At 37.6% G+C, this 21,740-nt stretch overlaps 1 protein-coding gene across 2 annotated transcripts in view; it reads right to left on the minus strand.

Moving 5' to 3' along the window:
• The window catches only part of ddb1 (damage-specific DNA binding protein 1), a 130,919-nt gene that overhangs the window by 43,783 nt on the left and 65,396 nt on the right, over positions 1-21,740 (minus strand). For both annotated transcript variants that reach the window (XM_069901467.1, XM_069901458.1), the window contains exons 15-17: positions 19,124-19,231; positions 11,657-11,864; positions 3,662-3,757 (exon numbers count right to left, since the gene is read on the minus strand). In XM_069901467.1, the coding sequence (XP_069757568.1) occupies positions 3,662-3,757; positions 11,657-11,864; positions 19,124-19,231 (412 nt within the window). The remainder of the gene's footprint in view (positions 1-3,661; positions 3,758-11,656; positions 11,865-19,123; positions 19,232-21,740) is intronic.

A 21,740-nucleotide genomic window follows, 5' to 3' on the forward strand; every position in this document is an offset into this window, starting at 1 on the left:
TGAATTTGATTATTGAAGGTGCCCTGGAGAATCAAAAATCACGCCTCCCTGGGAGCCACCAAAAATTTGGGGGACGGTAAATGGAGAAAAAATTGAATTTATGGTTGACACAGGGGCAGCAGTTACGACAGTGATTAAAAAACCCCCAGGGAGCACATTTTCGGGCAAAGCATTATCTACAATAGGATTCTCCGGAATAAGGGAAACACAGCCCTATACAGATAACATCGACATGACATTTGGACGACAAAGGGTTAAAACGCCTGTCCTGGTTGTGCCAAGTTGCCCCATTAATTTATTAGCAAGGGACATTCTTACCAAACTAGGAATAACCATACAATGTTCTGAGAAGGGCCTTCGGTTAACATACCCAGGGGATACAATAAGAAGGGGAGGACAGTTTATAGTAATGACCCCATCTAACGCTTCAGAAGTATTTTCTGGAGTCGGCTACTGTATGATGAACCAGGCCCAGGGCTGATTAAACAGTTTTTTGAGTGGAGGGCCAGTATTCCTCGGTATGGGGATTACCATTATCCACTAGATCCTATGCATGTTACATTAAACTACACCATCCACCCGGACCAGGAATATGAGGAGAGGTGGGACTCTCTAAAAGAAGGGAAGACAGAAACGATACATTGTCCATTTATCTTTGTAGGTAAGGAGGGAATAGCTGCTATGGTTGTCATGACAGAAGAACAAATGGAGTGGTTCTGCTTAGGAGTAGAAAGTGTGCCTCATGTGACCTTGGGTATTGCCAAAGATCATCACGCTCGACAGCTGGGTCCGATGGTAAAGGAAGCGATAGGGTGTGAATACAGGCAGACAGAAATCCCGGGATATTCCACCTCGGAGGGAGGAAAATTTGTCAGACTGAATATTGAAGCATGGGACCAGGTAGTGAATGAGAAAGTAGAAAGAGACCAAGCCATAGAAGGAGAAAATATTGATCACAGAGACTCAGACAAATATCTTTCTAATCTGAGTCCACATATATGGACAACGGGGCCCTATGATGTGGGAGTAATAAAAGGAGAGGTATTTCTAGAATTGGCCAACCCCGGGCAGAAACCAATATGGAGAAAACAATACCGCTTGTCGCCCAGTCAGGAGGAGGGTATTAAAGGAACGATAGAAGGGTTAATGGAGTCAGGGGTTTTAAGGGCGGCACCTGACAGTATGTGGAACACGCCCATCATGCCTGTTCCCAAACCGGGTAGAAAAGACTGGTACACGACCTCCGGGAGATTAACTTGGCTACCAAGACCATCGGGAGACCAGTCCCAGACCCATATGTAGCACTTAGGGCTCTGAGTCCGGAGCACGAATACTATACTGTCATTGATCTGGCAAACGCATTCTTCTGCTTGAATTTAGCTGAGGAATGGCAAGACTGGTTAACTTTCACTTACCAAGCACATCGGTACACATACACTAGATTACCTCAGGGTTATAAGGACAGTCCAGGACTGTTCAATCAGGCCCTTAGCGAAATCCTAATGAAATTAAAGCTCCCGGAAGATGTTACACTGATTCAGTATGTAGACGACCTACTATTAGCAGGGAAAACGCCACATGGGTGCCTGACAGGGCAGCCAAACAGGTTACTGGTTATCATGAACATATACAGGGGATGATTTTGAGGTCCCATAACAAAAAAAATGAATCTGAAACTAAGGAGACTTGTAGCAGATTGAATGACTACACAGATGAGTTTTGTGGAGGAAGAGTGCTGTACAACTGGCTCCCCGCTAACTGGGATGGTCGGTGTGCTCTAGTAACCCTTAATGCGCCAGTGCTGATTGTCAAAATGCAGGAGGGAGACGAGGATTCCCTAGAATTGCGCCACACAGAGAGTTGGCTGTGGAGAAAAAGGAGGAGTGTTGGACTCTTGGGGCCGGGAGGAAGGAACCCTGATGGGGTATGGATTGATGCCATTGGCCAAGCCCGGAATATTCCGGATGAATTTAAATTAGCCGATGAGATTGCAGCTGGGTTTGAAAGCTTTCCTGTTTTTAGTGCAATATTTCCCATCACTGTAAATAAGAATATTAATAGGATCAACCTTATTCACTATAATGTCCAGCGCCTTGCAAATTTGACCAGGGACGTTGTTGAGGCAATACATCAACAACTGTCAGAAACTTCCCTTATGACACTTCAGAATAGGATAGCGATTGATATGGTCCTGGCAGAGAAAGGTGGAGTGTGTGCTATGTTTGGAGATCTATGCTGCACTTCTATCTCTAATAACACAGGGCCAGATGGATCACTCACTAAGGGGTTAACGAAACTTAGGGCATTGGCGAAAGAATTAAAAGCCCAGTCTGGAGTCTCCAATCCTGTTTTATCCTGGTTACAGGGAGTGTTTGGGAGATGGAGCACATTGTTAGGACAACTTTTGCTGGGTTTGTTCATTTCTGTATCAATTTTTATCACTTGTGGCTGTTGTTGTATTCCATGCATTCGAACGCTGGTCACGAGGACCATAGAGAAAGCCTTTGCTGACCGTGATGAACTGCCTCCGAAATATCAAGCTGTGCAGGCTGTGGAGCAAGACTATCTCACATTACAGGAGGCGGAGAAAGTTGCTGAGATCGATCTGGAGTCTGAAGGGGAATGTGATGGGAAGGAGGGATTGTGAATTAGATTGTTACACATATAATTTTAACCTTGCTTGTAACCCAAATATTATAACATTGATTGTAACACAAACATTATTAATCAGATTGTAGAACAAGTATTATGAATTAGATTGTAGACCATATGTTAACTTGGGAATTTACTAATGTACGGGGGGTTAGCTAGTTTTTTGCTTGGGGGCAAATGGGATGAAACTTGTAAACGGGCAATGGGATCGGGGTGACGGATGGGGGGTGTACGCAAAGGAGGGTTGGGGGAGCCCTCGCCCACCAGCCGAACTGCCCTGTGAACAGAACCCGTATAGAGCTTGGCAATAATAGGCGAACTAATGTAACGCGGTGGTAGCATAGTCAGGGCGAGATTGTCCTCTAAAGAGGACAAAGGAGGGATTGTAAGGTAAAACATCATGAGATGGGAATGTGTAGGGAGTTACCCTGTACAGGGCAGTAACAAGAAGGGGAGGTGTCCTTGTACTCCTGTTAGGTAAAACATCATGAGATGGGACCGGAGAAGGAGTCACCCAGTACTAAGGAGTAACAGAATGCATCCTTGTACTTACAAGATAAGAGAGACATTGATGGATTGAGAGGCAGGAAGCTAGCAGGGAAAGGATAGCAACAGTTTTAGTCATTGGACAAGTAATGATATGATGATGTTCTAAGCATGTATCCAAGGGTATAAAAAATCACCATTTTGCTGATAACGGCAGAATGCATTCTCCGACTAACTTTGTTGGTCGCAAGTGTTACAATCCGGTAATAAAGAACAAAGAACCCTGATTTCGACTCAGCCTGGTGTTTGTCTCACTCATTCATGAACAAAGCAGACCTAACACTCTCAATCCATCAATGTCTCTCTTATCTTGTAAGTACAAGGATGCATTCACATCTTGTTACAGCCCTGCACAGGGTAACTCCTTACACATTCCCATCTCATGATGTTTTACCTTACAATAGTCAACATATTGAAACAAATTTTGCTTTGCTGAGATACACAGTTGTTGAGGAACACTTACTTTGGAGATTCGTTAAGTGGTACTGTGCGGATGTGTAGTTTCTGAATCTCATCAATGGTTCCAATGGTTAAAGTGCTGTTGTTGGCCAAAGCCAAACTATGAGACAGAAACAAGACAAAATTAGATAGAAAGCATAACTGTTTAAACAACACCCAGAAGGAAAACAACTTGAATGCCAAGTTTTTCTTAATCACTCAGAAACAGCTTTAACTAAAATTTTCTAAGATATTACACAAAACTTTGTGTACAGAGCACGAAATATATAGATATAATACTTCAGGGAAAGTAGAAGCAGCTATTCAAATTTTTAAAAAAAGGTTGACAAAATAAAAATTAAAGGACATTCCAGGATGACATTGAATTTGGAGAAATGGCTGAGGAGTCAAGACTAGCAGCAATCATCTATTATCATATTGAATGGCTACGCAGGCTTGAGGGGTTGAGAGGCCTGCTCCACCTTGTGGAATGGGGAGAAGGATTGATATAAATAAATTAATTAGATAATTTCACAGGAACACATTGGATCAAAAGCCTTCTCTTCCAATGCACCATGCAATGATTATGACAGGAAAAGGAAAAATTACCATGGTTATGACAGAGTATGAAAACACATAGAAAATTAAATATGTGAACAGCTGAGACATTCAAAAAGTTACAGGATTGCAGTTCCATGAAAAACCCTTGTAAGAAATTGCCAGGGGAAAAAAAAACAGCATTAAAGCTCAAACCCATTTGAAAGCGAGACTGCAGGGGCAGAGAGGTTGTGATGAGCTACTGCTACAGATACAAGTTCAGGATACTATTCAGAACTCAATAGAAGTAAAAGTACAAACATTAGCAAACCCAAGCATGGGGGGGGGGGAACGGGACTCTTTTTTGCAGTGATCATGATTCATTTGGGAATCTTGGTTGTGATTCATCACAGGAATCTCCAAAAGGGGCTTGAATTTTATGATTTACAAAGTTGGCAAAAAGGAAAATGAGATTATATCAAAAAGAAAAGTTAGAAATCTTGGTTATGTATCTGGATCTTTGCAAAGTAACATATGTTGTTTGACCTGATGAGTTTCTCCAACAAAGTGTTTTTATTTCAATCAATGCAACTGCAGATTTTCATGTTTCACTCCATGAAACTATATTAAACTTCTCTGATCATAATAAAACTAAAATATCAAATGATCTCAGGTAGATCAGTGAATATTTCATAGAAAATTAAACATCTTGCACATTCACTCAAGAACACATGTTATCTCACTGGTTCATTAGGTTCTGAGATTAATCATAAGCCCTTTTCACACTGGCACTTGACACCCAATCTACTGGTTAAGGGTCTAGTGTGAAAACTTTTTAATTAAGCAACCACGTGTCATTAGACACTGGGGATAATGAAAAAAATATCTGCTTAAAAGTCTAGCATCAAGCATTCAAGCAAATTGTCTTGCCGATCAAAACCAGCGAAGTATAATTAAGACCTCAAGACATAATTCAATTAAAAACTGACAAAACTGATTAGCAAAGAAAATCAACAAATATTGACTTGATGTACTTTTAAAATCTGCACCCACAGTTGCATCTGCAGGAATAGTTTATTTCCTTTCAGAGACATTTCAGTTTTTTTTCATGATGATAATTTACATTTTGTCATTTGGTAAAACATTGTAAGAATCACAAGGAATAGGAGCAGAAATAGGCCATCTGGTTGTTCCAACAGATCATGGATGATCTGGCTCCATCAAAGTGCCTTTTCCCATACCCCTCAATTTCCTCTATAAAAATCTACCTGTGTCTTGAACATACTTAATAAGGCAGTCTTCGCTGCTTCCTTGGGCGGGGGGAAATTCCAGATTTAATTTTCTCTGGGAAAAACAGTTTCTCTGCATCTCTGTCTTAAATCTATTCCCCCAAAATTGGGGGCTATGTCCCTTAGTTTTAGTCTTGCCTGCCAGTAGAAACAACTTATTTGCTTCTATTTTATCTATCCCTTTCCAATTTTATGTTTCTAGACAATCCCCTCTTTCTTCTGAATTCCAATGAGCAGAGTTCCAAGCTACTCTATCTCTCCTCGTATTCTAATCCCCTCCATCTCTGGAGTCAACTTGGTGAACCTTCTCTGCGCCATTTCCAAAGCCTGTACATCTTTTCTCAAGTAAGACCACACAGTAATCTAGGTGCAACTTCATTAGTACCCTGTACAGTTGCAGCAGAACTTCCCTGCTCTTAAATTCAATCCCTCTCACAATAAAAGGCAAAATTCCATTTACCTTCTTGATTATCCATTGCACCTGCAAACAAAACTTTTGAGATTCATCCACAAGCACTCCCAAATTCCTCTGCAAAACAGTTTCTCACTCTTTAAATAATAATTAGATCTTCTATTTTTCCTTCCATAGTGTATAATCTTGCATTTACCAACATTGTAAATGTCTCCATCTGCCAGACTTGTCCACTCACTTGCCACACTCAGTCCCCTCTCCCAAGTCATTAATGTAAACCAGGCCCACTGCCAATCCCTGCAGCACTCTATTCACCACTGATTGCCAACCAGAGAAACACCTATTTATTCCAACTCTCTACTTTCTATTGGTTAACCAATTCTGTATCCATGCTGACACATTATCCCACCACATCTCATCGAAAAGTCCATTATGTGGCACCTTAATGAACACTTTCTGAGAAAACAAGCAGACAACATCCACCTATTTCTCTCTATGTATTGCATTCATTACCTCCTCAAAGAACTCCAGCAACTTTGTCAGATCAAATTTTCCAAGCAAAACTATGGCACATCCCTTTTACTCAATCTAAATAAATGAAAGTAACACTTATTTGCAATGTAACAATAGTTACAGGACAGGCATCAGGGTGATTTTTAAAGATGCAACTGCTCAGGATTTTTAAGTGATGTTCGCACACTTTAAGGCTTCTTCAATCAGTTACAAAGCAATAATGAACTGGCAAAAATCAAAGGCTGAAGTTGTTGATCACGGAAACACACATTTATATCGTTTCTTTCCTTACCCAAGAATATTTAAATTCATGTTTATTGTTATCCATACAACCTGATGAAACAGTGTTTCACCGTATCATGGTATTTTAAACAGAATTCAAAGAATTCTTAAGGAACCATTGAACATTACTGCACAGAAAACAGCCCCTTCAGCCTTTCTAGTCTGTGCCAAACTATTATTCTGCACCCAGTCCATAATTCATCCTTGTCCCTTCCATCCATATGCCTGTCCAAATTTGTCTTACATATTAAAATTAAACCCATGTTCACTACTTCAGCTCGTTCCATTTTTCCACCTCTCTGCGCCAAGATATTCCCCCTAATGTTCCCCCTAAACTTCTCCCCTTTCATCCTTAACCCATGTCCTCCAGTTTGTATCTCACTTAATCTCAGTGGAAAAAGCCTACATGCATTTATTTTTATCTCAACCCATCATAATTTTATATACCTCTATCAAATCATTCTTCTACACTCAGGAAATAAAGTCCTAACCTGTTTATCCTTTTTCTGCAACTCAGTTCAAGTCCAGCAACATTCTAGTAAATCTCTGCACTCTTTCTTGTAGTTAGGTAACCAAAACTGCACACAATACTCAAAATTTGGCCTCGTCAATATCATGAGCAACTTTACCATACATCCCAGCTTCTATGCTCAATACTTTACCATACATCCCAGCTTCTATGCTCAATACTTTACCATACATCCCAGCTTCTATGCTCAATACTTTACCATACATCCCAGCTTCTATGCTCAATACTTTACCATACATCCCAGCTTCTCTACTCAATACTTTGATTTATGAAGGGCAATGTGTCAAAAGCTCTCTTTACAACCCAATCTACCCATAATGCCCCTGTCACCAAATTATGTATCTGTATTCCCAGATCCTTCTGTTCTTTTGCAGTCCTCAGTACCTGACTCTTTACCATGCATGTCCTACCTTGGTTTGACCTTCCAAAATGCAATACTTCACACCCATCTGCATTAAATTCCATCTACAATTTTATTATCCATTTTTCCAGCCGGTCCATATCCCTCTAAAAGATTTGAAAGTCTTCCTTGCTGACCACAACACTGCCAAACTTTGTATCATCTGCAAACTTCCTGATCCAATTTACCACACTATCATTTAGATCATTGATTACAAATGATAAATAACAATGAAGATCCAGCTCCAATCCTTGAGGAACACCACTAGTCACATGCCTCCAGTCAGAGGCAATTATCCATTATCACTCTTTGGCGTCTCCCATAAAGCCAATATTGAATCCAGTTTACTACTTCACCATGAATAACCTGACTAACCTCCCATGTGGGATCTTGTCAAAGGCCTTAGTAAAGTCCATGAAGACAACATCCACAGCCTTTCCTTCATCAACTTTTCTGGTAAACTCCTAAAAAAACTAACACATTCTACCATGCACAAAGCCATGTTGACTATCCAAATACTTGTATATCTGATTGCTTAGAACACCTTCCAATAACTTACCGAGGACTGAAGTAAGGCTCACCACTTTTAATTTCTTGGGTTATTTTTGAAGTCTTTTTTAAACAATAGAACAACATAAGCTACTCTCCAATCCTCTGGCACCTCACCAGTGGCAAAGGACATTTTAAATATATCTGTCAAGGCTCTTATAATTCTGCACTATCCTAGGGAATACCTTGTCAGGCTCTGTGGTTTTATCCACCTTTATTCGCTTTAAGACAGCAAGCAACTTGTTCTCTTTAATCTGTACTGCTTCCATGCCTCACTTCCAAAAACTATAACAGTTTGCCAAGTACAGATGCAAAAATCAATTTAAGATCTTCCCCCATCTCTTTTGGCTCCATACATAGCCAACCCCCTGAATCTTCAAGGAGCAAATTTTTCCTTGACTATCCTTTTGCTCAACATACCTGTGGAAGCCCTTAGGATTTTCCTTTGCCTTGTCTGCCAAAACAACCTCATGTGTTATTTTAGCCCCGCAATTTCCCTTTCGCCCCCTGAGATTTTTATACTTTTTAAATACCTCATTTGCTCTTTGTTGCCTATACCTGCTACACACCTCTCTCTTCTTCTAAACCAGATCCACAATATCGCTCGAAAACCAAGGTGCCTTATGCCTGTTAACTTTACCTGACAAACTCTGTACTCTCAAAATTTCACCTCTGAAGGCCTTCACCTTACTGAACACATCCTTGCCAGGAAACAACCTAGCCCTATCCATGCTTTCAAGATCCTTTCTCATTTCCTCAAAATTGACCTTTCTCCAATTTAAAATCTCAACTCAAGGACCAAACATATCTTTATCCATAATTATTTTGAAACTATTGGCATTATGAACACTGGTCCAAAAGTATTCCTTCCACATACTTCTATAATCTGTCCTTTCTTGATCCCTAATAGGAGATCCAGCTCTCTCTAGTTGGAACTCAATATATTGAATCTGAAAACTGTGAACACATCTGACAAATTCTAAACCATCCAGCCCTTTTAGAATACGGGAGTCCCAGTCAATATGTGGAAAATTACAATCACCTACTATAATCATACTATATCACCTAGATAGCCTTCTGCTATCTCCCTGCAGACTTGCTTCTCCAATTTTCTACTTGTCCGATCTCTACCATCTATCACATATTATCTTTCACCTATATCCATCAGGAATGTGGAACAGTAGAATCAAAATCAGAAATGCCAGGCTGGGAAATAGCTTCTCACTACAAAATATGATATTGATACTTATAGACCCTTATAAATTAAACTGAATAATTATTTCAGAATACATATCTATTTTATAATTCATGTATGTGATTATCATGTGCTATATGGGAAATGTATCATTTATGTGTGCATCTATTACAGCCAAATAAATGCTTTTAATGTGTGCAATTTGTAAATACCCAAGCTTGATACCTTTCAAAATAAAATACCAGAATATTAATTTCCTCCATTAATCATGTAGCATGGGTGCAGAAGGTACAATTTGCAAGATGCAATGTTTCATCTCATTGCCTACATTTTCTTCATTAAAATCCAAAAAATACAATGTTGCAATGATGGTTCTTGGTCTGTACATTTTGAATGTTGAAAGACCTGGACAGAGGAGATGTGGGAAAGTTGTTTTCCATGGTAGGGGAGTCTTGGACAAGAGAGCACAACTTCAGGATTGAAGGGTATCCTTTTAAAATAGAGGTGCAGAGGAGTTTCTTTTGCCAGAGAGTGGTGGTCACCTTCTGGAATTTGCTACCATGGGCGGCTGTGGAGGCCAAGTTGTTGAGTGTATTTAAGGCAGAGATTGATAGGTATTTGAACAGTCAGGGTATCAAAGGTTATGGGGATAAGGAAGAATGGATCAGCTCACAATGGAATGCCAGAGAGGACTCGATGGGCTCAATGGCCTAATTCTGCACCTTTTTTAAAATATTTTCAGTTTTTATGGACTCAAAGCAATTCAACAACCAATACCATCTTTTATAACATTCATATAACGAATGGAGTCTGTATTTATCCCCCTCCCCCTTGCCCCCAAACATATAATTATACAAATTATGCAAATACTCATGGGGTTCACAGCCCCCATCAAAACCGAAGAAAAAAACAACCTAGCTAACTAAATAACAAAGGTAAGGAATAAAAATAATAAAAAAACAAAACTACAAAAACAAACTAAAAAAAAAAAAATACGTCACCTGCACCATGTCCCACTTTCTTAACCCTATTCCTTTCCCTGCTGGGAAAGATTTTTTATTGTGACAATATTTCAAAGGGAGAGGGATCTAGTTAATCTGTGTTACAATGTATTTCATAGGGTTGCCACACTTTAACGAATGTGTTATGTTTCCTCCTTAGATTGTAAGTGATTTTCTCCAAGGGCATGCAATTCTACATTCCCATATTCTATCATGTGACATTTAATTGGGAGTTGGTCTTCCGTGTAACCGCAAAATACTTCCTGGCTACCAACAAGGTGACCTTCACGAACTGAATTTGATATTTGGACAGTCTAAAACTCACGTCCCCAACATCTCCCAGAAGGTACATCTCCGGAGCTTGTGCAAAATCCACTTTTGTACTTTTTTTCAGAATATCCCCCAGGTCCTCCCAGAAGGATCTCAGCTTTCTACAACATAACCAGGTAGAGTGGACAAAGGTTCCAATCTCCACACCACACCTGAAGCACATTTCCAAAATTTCTGGCTTTGATTTATGTAATTTTTATGGTGCAAAGTTTAGTTGGTGCAAGTAGTTGCATTGCACCAACCTGTATCTGGCATTGATGGCTCCAGTAACACTATTCAGACACAGGTCTTGCCACTACTCTTCATTGATTGTGGTGCCCAAGTCTGATCCCATCTTTCCCTCGACCTGTGTAATCCTAGCTTCGGGTCCTCACATTGAAATATGTAATACATTCGAGTAAATTTACACACATTCCCCATTAAATTAGAATCTCCACATTACTACATCTTGGTATGGTCAGAGACACTCCTAATTTTTTCCCTTAAGAAAGATCTTATTTGCAGATAGCAAAAGAATGTGCTATTAGACAAACCAGATTCATTCCTCAACTGCTCAAATGACATGAGCCGTCTTTGTTTGTAACAGTCCTCAATAAACCTGATCCCTTTCTGGCACCAAGTGTCCAGGATCTTATTAACCAGAGTCTTGGGTATTAACTTATTCTGGGTCAAAGGCATTTTAGGAAATATCCCCACCTTCCATTCAATACATTGATTTATTCTTTGCCATATCTGAAGTATATGCTTTAGTATGGGGTTATCTCTTTTCTTTGAAATTAATTTAGTGTCTACTCTTAAATTTTATCGTCTTCTGGTCAAAGTCTCTTCCTAACAATTTAACTGCATGCACTGTAGTGATCTTCTGCAGAGATAGACAGTAATGTACTGGCCACAGCAATATTTACATCCCACACATCAACTTTTAAAAACTACATCCAATAAACTTTTAAAATATCCACAGAGACTATCCATTCACAACAAACCTATCAGGGTATCCCTCGGAGTTAAGAGGACACATGTAGTTTACTTCCTTGAGGTTAACGTTTGAGAATACCAGCTTGTGATTGCTGCTATAAATGACAGTAGGACGATCAGAACATGCAAACACATTAGTGGTGGACAACGATCTGAATGTCCGCAGCACCGTTGGTTGGGTTCCCAGTGTGACCTTCTTACGATCACTCAGCAAACCTAATAATAAAAAAAACGTACCAAATGTTAGTTTATTAGCATCAGTAAAACAAGTAATTAAGAGCTCATTCTACTTCTCTTCTATTCTAATTTCCTAAGGTGTACACTTTCAAATGTACTTGCTACTTAAATGCAATTAAATTATTCGACAATTGTGAGAACAGCTGAGCTTGACTATGTCTCCTGAAATCAACTTTCAGTAAGTCAAAGGAGATTGAACGGTTGCAAAATTCAATAGTTTTTCTATCCATTAAATAGTCAGAGGGATATTTATCAGTTTTCAAAATAAGAATCAAGATTTCTTTATTGACATGTAATAAAACAGGTACAACATAACAAAATTGGCTTTATTCTGACTTTGTCAGATAATATTGCGATCAGCAGAAATTGTCCAGTGTCCCTTACAGTAAGAGAAAGCGAAGCAAAGGAGAAACTCCCCAGTCACTGAGTGTTCATAGATTCACCTCAGAACTCCAGCAGCAACACAGCCTTCCATTGCACCTATGCTCCAGATCCAAACCTCCGACACGATCAGTAAGCCTTCAGCACCCTCTCTCATCCCGATTCCAATACCCGGTACCCATTTCAACCAGTCTCGAGCCAGCCTAGTGCAAATCCTCTGATCATAGTCACTAGCAGTCGCAGCCTCCATGGGTTCCTCGCTCGAATCACCAATAGCCTTTTCTTTTCTTTCTTTTTCAATCTTTTTATTATTATTATAATTTATAAACACAAACAGTTCAAAGAGATATAAAAAATACATAGTGAGTAATGAATTAATACAGAGATATTAAACAATAATATTACAGAATAAAAATATATCATAAAAAAATTTTTTTGATCAGTTTAGGGTGTGAACTATCTCTAAAAAAAAGATATAATTAATAACAATATATGAAAAAAAGAAAAAAAAAAACCCCAAAAAAGAAGAAAAAACAAATCTGAATTAAAAAAAACTTTTAAAAAACTTTTTAAAAAACCTACAGATATAGCTAAACCACGCCTATCACTCCGATCTCATCTTACAGCCCAATTATCATACATAATCATAAAAAGAAAACAGAGCCAGATCAACTCACCACAAATGAAAATATTGAACAAATGGTCGCCAGGTTAACTCAAACTTAGAAGGGGATTCATAGACAGAGTTTCTAATTTTCTCTAAATTTAAACATAGTATAGTTTGGGTAAACCATTGGAAAACAGTGGGAGGATTAACCTCTTTCCAATTCAATAGTATAGATCTTCTAGCCATTAGTGTAAGAAAAGCAATCATACGATCCGCAGGAAGAGATAAATAAGTCAAATCTATCATAGGTAATCCAAAAATTGCAGTAATGGGATGTGGTTGTAAATCAATATTCAAAACAGTAGATATAATGGAAAAAATTTCCTTCCAATAATTCTGTAAAGAGGGACAGGACCAAAACATATGTGTAAGGGAAGCTATTTCCAATTGACATTTATCACATATAGGATCGATATGAGAATAAAAGCGATGGAGTTTATCTTTAGACATATGAGCTCTATGAACAACTTTAAACTGTATTAGTGAATGTTTTGCACATAGAGAAGAAGAGTTTACCAGTCGCAGAATTTTATTCCAATTTTCATTAGAAATATGAAGGTTGAGTTCTCTTTCCCAATCATTTTTAAACTTTTCAAAAGTCCCAGAATTTATTTTTGTAATTATATTATATAATTTAGATATCACACCTTTTGGAGGGAATTTTGAATATAGTATATTCTCTAAAACAGTCGTAGTCTCCCGATTGGGAAAAGAGGGTAAAGTCGAAACTAAGAAACTCCTAATCTGCAAATATCGAAAGAAATGAGATCGAGGTAAATCATATTTCATGGATAATTGTTCAAATGTCATGAAAGAGTTATCCAAGAATAAATCTGAAAAGCATGTTATACCTTTAACTTTCCAGAGTAAATAAGCTTGATCAATTAGAGAGGGATGAAAAAGGAAATTTAGTACAATAGGAGTTTCCAAGATAAAATGACTTTGGCCAAAAAATCTCCAGAATTGAAACCATATACGTAGTGTATGTTTAGCCATTGGATTATCAATTTGTTTATATAATTTAGTAAGAGTAAAAGGGAGAGCAGCTCCCAAAATAGAGCTAATTGAAAAATTTTGTATCGGTTTAATTTCTAAATTTACCCAATGGGGATTTAGAGATAATTCTGAATAATTCAACCAATACCTTAAGTAACTAATATTAATTGCCCAGTAATAAATTCTAAAGTTGGGTAATGCCAACCCTCCCTCTAGTTTAGATTTCTGTAAATATTTTTTCCCCAATCTAGGATTCTTGTTTTGCCAGATATACGAGGACAATTTAGAATCGACCTTATCAAAAAAAGATTTAGGAACAAAAATAGGTATAGCTTGGAATATATATAAAAATTTAGGTAAGATCATCATCTTAATAGCATTAATTCGGCCTATCATGGATAGGGATAATGGTGACCAATTGGTAAGTAAACTGCCGATCAGGTCCAATTGAGGGAAAAAATTAGTCCTAAACAAATCTTTATGTTTTTTAGTAATCTTAATCCTAAATATATAAAATGGTCTCTAGCTATTTTAAAAGGTAAACTATCATAAATAGGAACCCATCCATTAAAAGGGAATAATTCACTTTTATTTAAGTTCAGTTTATATCCCGAAAAATTACTAAATTGGGCTAATAAAGATAAAACTGCAGGAATAGAATTTTCAGGATTGGAAATATATAACAATAAATCATCTGCATATAGTGATACTTTATGAATATCCCTGCAACGAATAATACCAGTAATAATGGGTGCTTCTCTGATAGCAATTGCCAAAGGTTCTAAAGCTAAGTTAAATAATAAAGGGCTAAGGGGGCACCCTTGCCTGGTGCCCCGAAATAATCGAAAATATGGCGATCTTTGGGTATTAGTAAAAACCGAGGCAACTGGGGAATTATAAAGAAGTTTAATCCAAGATATAAATATCGAACTAAAATTAAATTTTTCAAGAACTGTAAATAAATAAGGCCATTCTACTCTATCGAAGGCCTTCTCAGCTTCTAGTGAAATAACACATTCTGAAGACTTATGTGAAGGAGTGTAAATAATATTCATCAATCTTCTAATATTAAAGGAGGAATAACGATTTTTAATGAATCCAGTCTGGTCTTCAGAGATAATATATGGTAATATCTTCTCTAGCCTTGTCGCTAGAATTTTAGAGAAGATCTTAGAATCAACATTCAACAAAGAAATAGGTCTATAAGAAGAACATTCGGTCGGGTCTTTATTTTTTTTCAAGATTAGAGAAATCGTAGCTCTGTAAAATGATTGTGGTAGTTTACCCAATGTGATAGATTCATCAAACATCTTAATCAGCCAGGGAGAGAGAGTAGAAGAAAAAGCTTTATAAAATTCCACAGAATATCCATCGGGACCTGGTGCTTTCCCCGAGTTCAGTGAGAAAATAATATTATTGATCTCCGAATCTGTAATGGGTTTACTTAATTCTAAGTTATCTTGAGGTAATACTTTTGGGAGTTTCAAATGTTCTAAAAAATTAAACATATTACTAAGGTCTTGAGGGGATTCTGTACTATATAAGGATGTATAAAAATTTTGGAAAGATTGATTTATCTCTTCCTGGTTAACAGTCAGTTCTCCATTCTGTTTGCGAATCTCCACAATTTGGCGTCTAGCTGAAATATTCTTCAGATGATTAGCCAACAGTTTACCCGATTTCTCACTATGCACATAAAAATCAGATTTAGATCTAATTAGCTGGTTTTCAATCGAAGATGTAAGTAACAAATTATATTCCATCTGCAGTTCAATTCTTTGTTTGTAAAGTTCTTCAGTAGGATCAGTCACATATTTCTTATCAATGTCTTTAATCTTCTCAACCAATAGATGAATCTTGTTTTTGATGCATTTCTTCAAAGCTACTGAGTAAGAAATAATTTGACCACGAATATAAGCCTTGAATGTATCCCACAATATTCCATAAGAAATTTCCGTAGTGTAATTTGTTGAAAAGAAAAAGTTAATTTGTTCTTTCATAAATTTAACAAAGTCTAAATCTTGCAATAATGTAACATCAAAATCCCAGTGCTTAATAGTAGAAACAGAGTCTTTGAATTTAAGAGAGAGTTGTAATGGAGAGTGATCCGAAATGGCTATAATGTCATACTTACAAGCAGTTACAAGTGGAATAAAACGTGAATCAATAAAAAAGTGATCAATTCTCGAGTATGAATGGTATACATGAGAAAAAAAGGAAAACTCTTTATCTGTCGGGTGAAGAAATCTCCAAATATCAACAGCTCCAGAGTTAGTAAGGAAAGAGTTAATATATGTAGCCGATTTATTCGGTAGGAGCTGTGAAGGTTTCGACCTATCTAGCAGGGGATTCAGACAACAGTTAGAATCCCCACCCATTATTAAATGATATTCATTTAGATTGGGTAAAATAGTAAACAAAGATCTAAAAAACTCAGGGTGATCTACATTCGGGCCATAAACATTAACCATGACAACCTTAATATTGAATAATAACCCAGTAACCAATAAAAATCTGCCGTTAGGGTCTACAGTGATGTCATGTTGAACAAATGTAATAGAGGGATCAATAAAAATAGATACACCTCGAGTCTTAGAGCATGAGTTGGCATGAAATTGTGGGCCTTTCCAAGATTTAAAAAACGCAGATTATCCTCCTTCCTCACATGAGTCTCCTGTAAAAAAATAATCTGTGCTTTCAGTCTCTGGAATACTTTAAAGACCTTCCTCCTTTTAAACATGTTGTTTAGACCATTAGCATTCCAAGAGACAAAATTAATGTTTTGATCCATTACTTAGGTCAACCCTCCAGTATATAAAGGGTTAACCAAAGCAGGGACCCATGCGCCCGGAAGAAGAATTAAGGAAGGACCGGAAATGACGACGTGTCAGCCATATCTGTAGTTCTAAAAGAAAAATCAAGAAAAAACGAAAGAAAATGAAACATAAAAACCCCTGAAAGAAAAACAAAACCCACCCCCCACCCACAAAGCCCCCCATCTGACCAGAGAGTGATCAGAGAAAAAAGAGATAATACTAAACCTTCCCCCATGTCTTCAGACGGCAGCTCCTAATATTAAGATAAGATCCACCACCTAAACTTATAAAAAGGATAACTCAAGCTAAAATCAAATGCTAAATATTCAAAGAAAAATATTTAAAAAGAAATAAAAGAAAAATCGTAATTGTGTAGTACCTGCTGATAAAACAAAGTCATAAAGAGTTAAATCATTTTAAAATTACTTTATGAAGAAAGACAGAGAAAATGGCGAATGTAAAAAAAACCATGAAAAGTTTTAATAAACAAAAAATAAAAAAATCGCCATTTTCAGTAACTCAGAAATAAAATAGTAAAGAATGTAATCATATTATTAGTATAGATTAATATAAAATTAAACATACACTTATATATTTAAAAAAAAATTTCTCACAGAGGAGAAAGAAAATATATAAAAATGTGTTAAAGATGAACAGGATAATTAGAGCTATAATGATCTATTACTTTTCGAATGGTCAGAAATCAGAATCTGACTATTAACCTAAAAAAGACCGATATCTACCACATTTTTTCTCGGTCACTCGGGCTGAGAGGTCGCGCTAGACGGGAAATTAGCCGACAGGTAGTTCCGTGCTGCAGACACGGAGTCGAATATTTGACGAGCTTGGTTCTCCGGAGAAATCCTGAGCCTCGCAGGATACAGGAGCGCAGGTTTCAGTTTCTTCTCAAAACATTCGGACATCAGATCTTTAAACAGTCTTCAAGCCCGTACTACCTCCGGACTAAAATCTTCGTAGGCTCTTAGACTAAAGCCACGAACAGTCACATTTCCAAGTCTTCTGGCTGTACGAATCAATCTATCCTTTGTACTCACGTAACGCATACGGACCATCACCACTCTGGGTTTGGAAGCTTCAGCATTTCGGTTCCAGATACGATGTATTCTATCGAGTAGCGGTGGATCAGCAGGGAATTCGGATGGGTATGCTTCTTTTAAAAGCTCAGCAAAAAACGTCAGGAGATCTCCTTTCTCAATGCCTTCAGGAATTCCAACCAAACGAATATTTTGTCTTCTGGAACGGTTCTCTGAATCAATACTTTTCAGCTGGAGCGCTTCTAGCTGTTTAATTGCTTTGGAAAGTTTCTGTTCGACCTCAGTCAGTCTAATCTCTTTTTGTTGAACTTCAGTTTGAAGAGCTGCAATTAAGGTATGTTGTTTTTTGGTTTCAGCTTCTGAGGCAATTAAAGCTGTACGAAGTTCAGCTAGGTCTTTTTTGCGACAAACATCTTTGAATTCATCACGAAAGAATTTTTAAAAGTCAGTGAAGGTCATCTCACTTAGTTTAATGTCTGGTTGTTTCTCCTCTCGGCCGTCACCTTCTTCTGCCCGGGTTTTAGCTCGTGTAGCTTTTCCTTCAGTCATTTCTTCAAAATTTTCAGACTCAAGTATAATTAGAGAAATAATAAAGATCTTTCTGACTTCTGTGAAGTTAGTTCAAAGGTGGATACAAGTTAAAAATAGTATATTTTATGGAGCAAAAACCAAAACGTGTTAACTCCATGAGCGCCACCTGGAGACCAATAGCCTTTTCATTCTTCAACCGCAGAGCCCCCTCATTCGTCCACCACTTTGGTCACTGTCCCATATGGTCATCTCTTCTCCCTATCAAATGTGGATGGTCTCCACATCCCCCCCCCACCCCCCCAATGGGTCCACATCAGCACTGCAATTGCAGCAACTCCGCCACCATTTTTTAAAGTATTTGATATAGTTACTCCATAATGCTATTTAAGAGTTGTAGCCACAAATCTTAATATTTGTTCACCATAAGTTTTGGCTGATGTTTTATCAGCTATCACTATATTTAGAAGTGATAAATTCAAATGCAACTACATCTCCTGTACCACAGGTAATGCACAAAATTTTCTAACTTGTTTTCCTATGTGGAGCCTAGCATATAGCACTTGAGTGGATTTCAAAATACATGATAATCTTTTAAAACAAAAGCAGATCTCGAAGCATCAACATTCCTGCTGAATTGTTCTTCCTTTTTTAATCCTCTTAAATACATTCAACCAATGGAAAGGCTTTAATAGATTTTTTAAAATTTGCATTTTGCAATCTCCCTTTATTCAATGCAAAGATACCAAGTGTTTACCTAAGCTTCAAACATTAAGTATGGAGCTATTAATATACCTGTTTCTATTTCAAGTCCAAAGTAAAAGAGAGCTCCATCTCCCAGAGCACACAACAGGTAATGGCTGCCTTCAAATGTTGTCATCAAAATGGACCGTGGAATGATCTCTGCAATAAAATAGAAAAAAAAGAAATGGAGTAAGTGTTTACATTTTTAAAAAAACAGTAAATTATACTATAATTATATCACAGCAGCAGCCTGAATTTATGTTTGTTGCTGGCAGTTCATTTGGAACTGTGAGAATTTTTCAACTGAAGAAATGTGGCTCCATCAGTGGATTCCTGAAAGAGTGAACAGAACAGCAGGACTGTTCAGCCTTCCAAGCATTTACAGAAGACTACCTGTTCTTGGATCCCAAACCAATTTGTTGAATGGGAAATTGCACAGCTGTGGAGAAAATAAAAAAGGCAAAGCCACCTTTAGTGGCTTTGGGAGATTTTAAAAATAACTTTTATTATTAAAAAAAGTTATTTCATTTTCAATAAAAACTGACCGCTTTAACAGATACTGGAGAAACACGAGAGACTGCAGATGCAGGAATGTGAGTCCTGATAAAGACACATTTTGATCAGAAACATCAATCTTTTTTTTCCCCCCCCACTAATGCTGCTGGACCTGCTAAGTAACTCCAGCGGATTGTGTTTAGCTTTGAAAGATAAAGCTAGGGATAATGACAGATGTTCGCAGCCTACTGTGCCACCTTGTTGTATCCTTTGAGATTTAGGCTCTGATGGGAGCTTTACTAGTGACTTTAGCATCCTCAGGGTCAATGACATTCACATTCCAAAATCTAGGAATGAGGAAATAAGAATTGTGAGTTGGCAAAGGGCCACCCTCAGGAAAATACAAGTTGGTATTAAACCCTGCTGTAAAAGTACAGATCAGAGGCCCTCTAAAATCTTTTTGACTACAAATCTTTAATTTTGCAGCAGTAAATGTGCAGAGATAAACAGTAAAATAAAGATTAATTCGAGATTTGATTTAGAAAAATCTTCACATGTACATCCCTTTCATCATCAGGCAAAGGCCAAAGCAAAAGAATTTTTATTTCTTTGAATTCTCAAAGAAATATGGAATGAAGGTTCATCATGATCTAACACCTGATAAGGTTTCTGTCACACTAAGCATACATTTAGATTGCAAATAATCTAAAACAGGTACTGAAAAGGAACATTATTTTGTGTAAAACTACAATCATTTGGCAATAAAAATAAATGCTTCAAATTTTTAGAAGTTAACACCTTAAGTTTAATTAGTATAAAACTACACTTATTTCATTTGCAATTTACAGTCTGATCCCCAATCTTTTTATCAAGCAACCTTTCTTCAAAACAGAATTTAAATAATTGTATGATCATGATGTTTCATTTGCATTGTTAAACAATAACTGAATGCAAATATTTTGAATAATCCAATGGAAATGCTTTGCCTTCATAATCATTCATATCAACTTATAAATTAGAAGAGAAGCCTAATGGCCCCTCAAAAGTCCTGCCATTTACTAACACTGTGACTGATATGACTGAAATTTTAACCCTGCATTTCTACCCACCCATGGTATCCTTTCACTCTCTTACATTATGAATTTATCAACCTCATTCTTAGAATCTTTCAAACTCTCTTCTTCAAGAGGTAGTGGAAAAAAAAACAATTCCAAAGACTCAACTCTCTGTGGAAAAATAAATCAACTAATTTCTCTCCTCAGGTCACAAAAGCAGTTTTGTTTCCCAAAATGTTGACTATCCATTCCCTGCTATGGATGGTGCCTGACCCAATGAGTTACTCCATCGCTGAACGTATAAGCACAGTACAGGCCCTCCAGCCCACGATGCTGTCCTGACATATAAACCTTCTCAACAAACTCAACCTTCCCATCCTCACACCAAAATCCCTCTACTTTTCTTGCATCGATTTGCCTGTCTAAAAGTATTTTAAATGTCCCATTTGTATCAGGTTCCATCACCACCCTTGATAATGCATTCCAAATGCTCAATACTCTGTGTTAAAAAAAAACTTACACCTGACATCCCTCCAAAACTTTACTTCCCTCATCTTATACAGATATTCTCTGGGGTTTGCGACTCTCACCTCGAGAAAATGGTGTTGGCTTTCCACTCAATCTATTCCTTTCAATCTTGCAGGCCTCTATTCAGCCACCCTTCATCCTTCTCTGCTCCAAAGAGAAAAACCCTAGCCCTATTAACCCTTGCCTCATAAAACCATTGTCCAATCCAGGTTAACCTCCTCTGCAACCAGAACGGATCACAATATTCCAAGCGTGATCTTGCCAGTTTTATTGAGCTGCAATATTACCTCTCAACTCTTAAACAACTTGCACAGCAACTTTGAGAGATGAATTTGGACCCAAAGGTCCCTCTGTTCTTCCACCTTTTTAAGAAGTCTGCCTTCACATTTGACCTTCTTAGCCAGATCAAACTTCATCTACTACTTTACCTCCCAACTTTGCATCCTGTCTATATCCTGCTGTAACCTACGACAATCTTCTACAATTTCCAATCTACAAACACTTCCAATCTTTGTATCAGGTGCAATCTTACTAACCCATCCCTCTACTTCGTCCAGGTCATTTATAAAAATCAGAAAGAGCAGGGGTCC

The sequence above is a fragment of the Narcine bancroftii genome, chromosome 1 (assembly GCF_036971445.1).
Source record: "Narcine bancroftii isolate sNarBan1 chromosome 1, sNarBan1.hap1, whole genome shotgun sequence".
NCBI lineage: Eukaryota > Metazoa > Chordata > Chondrichthyes > Torpediniformes > Narcinidae > Narcine > Narcine bancroftii.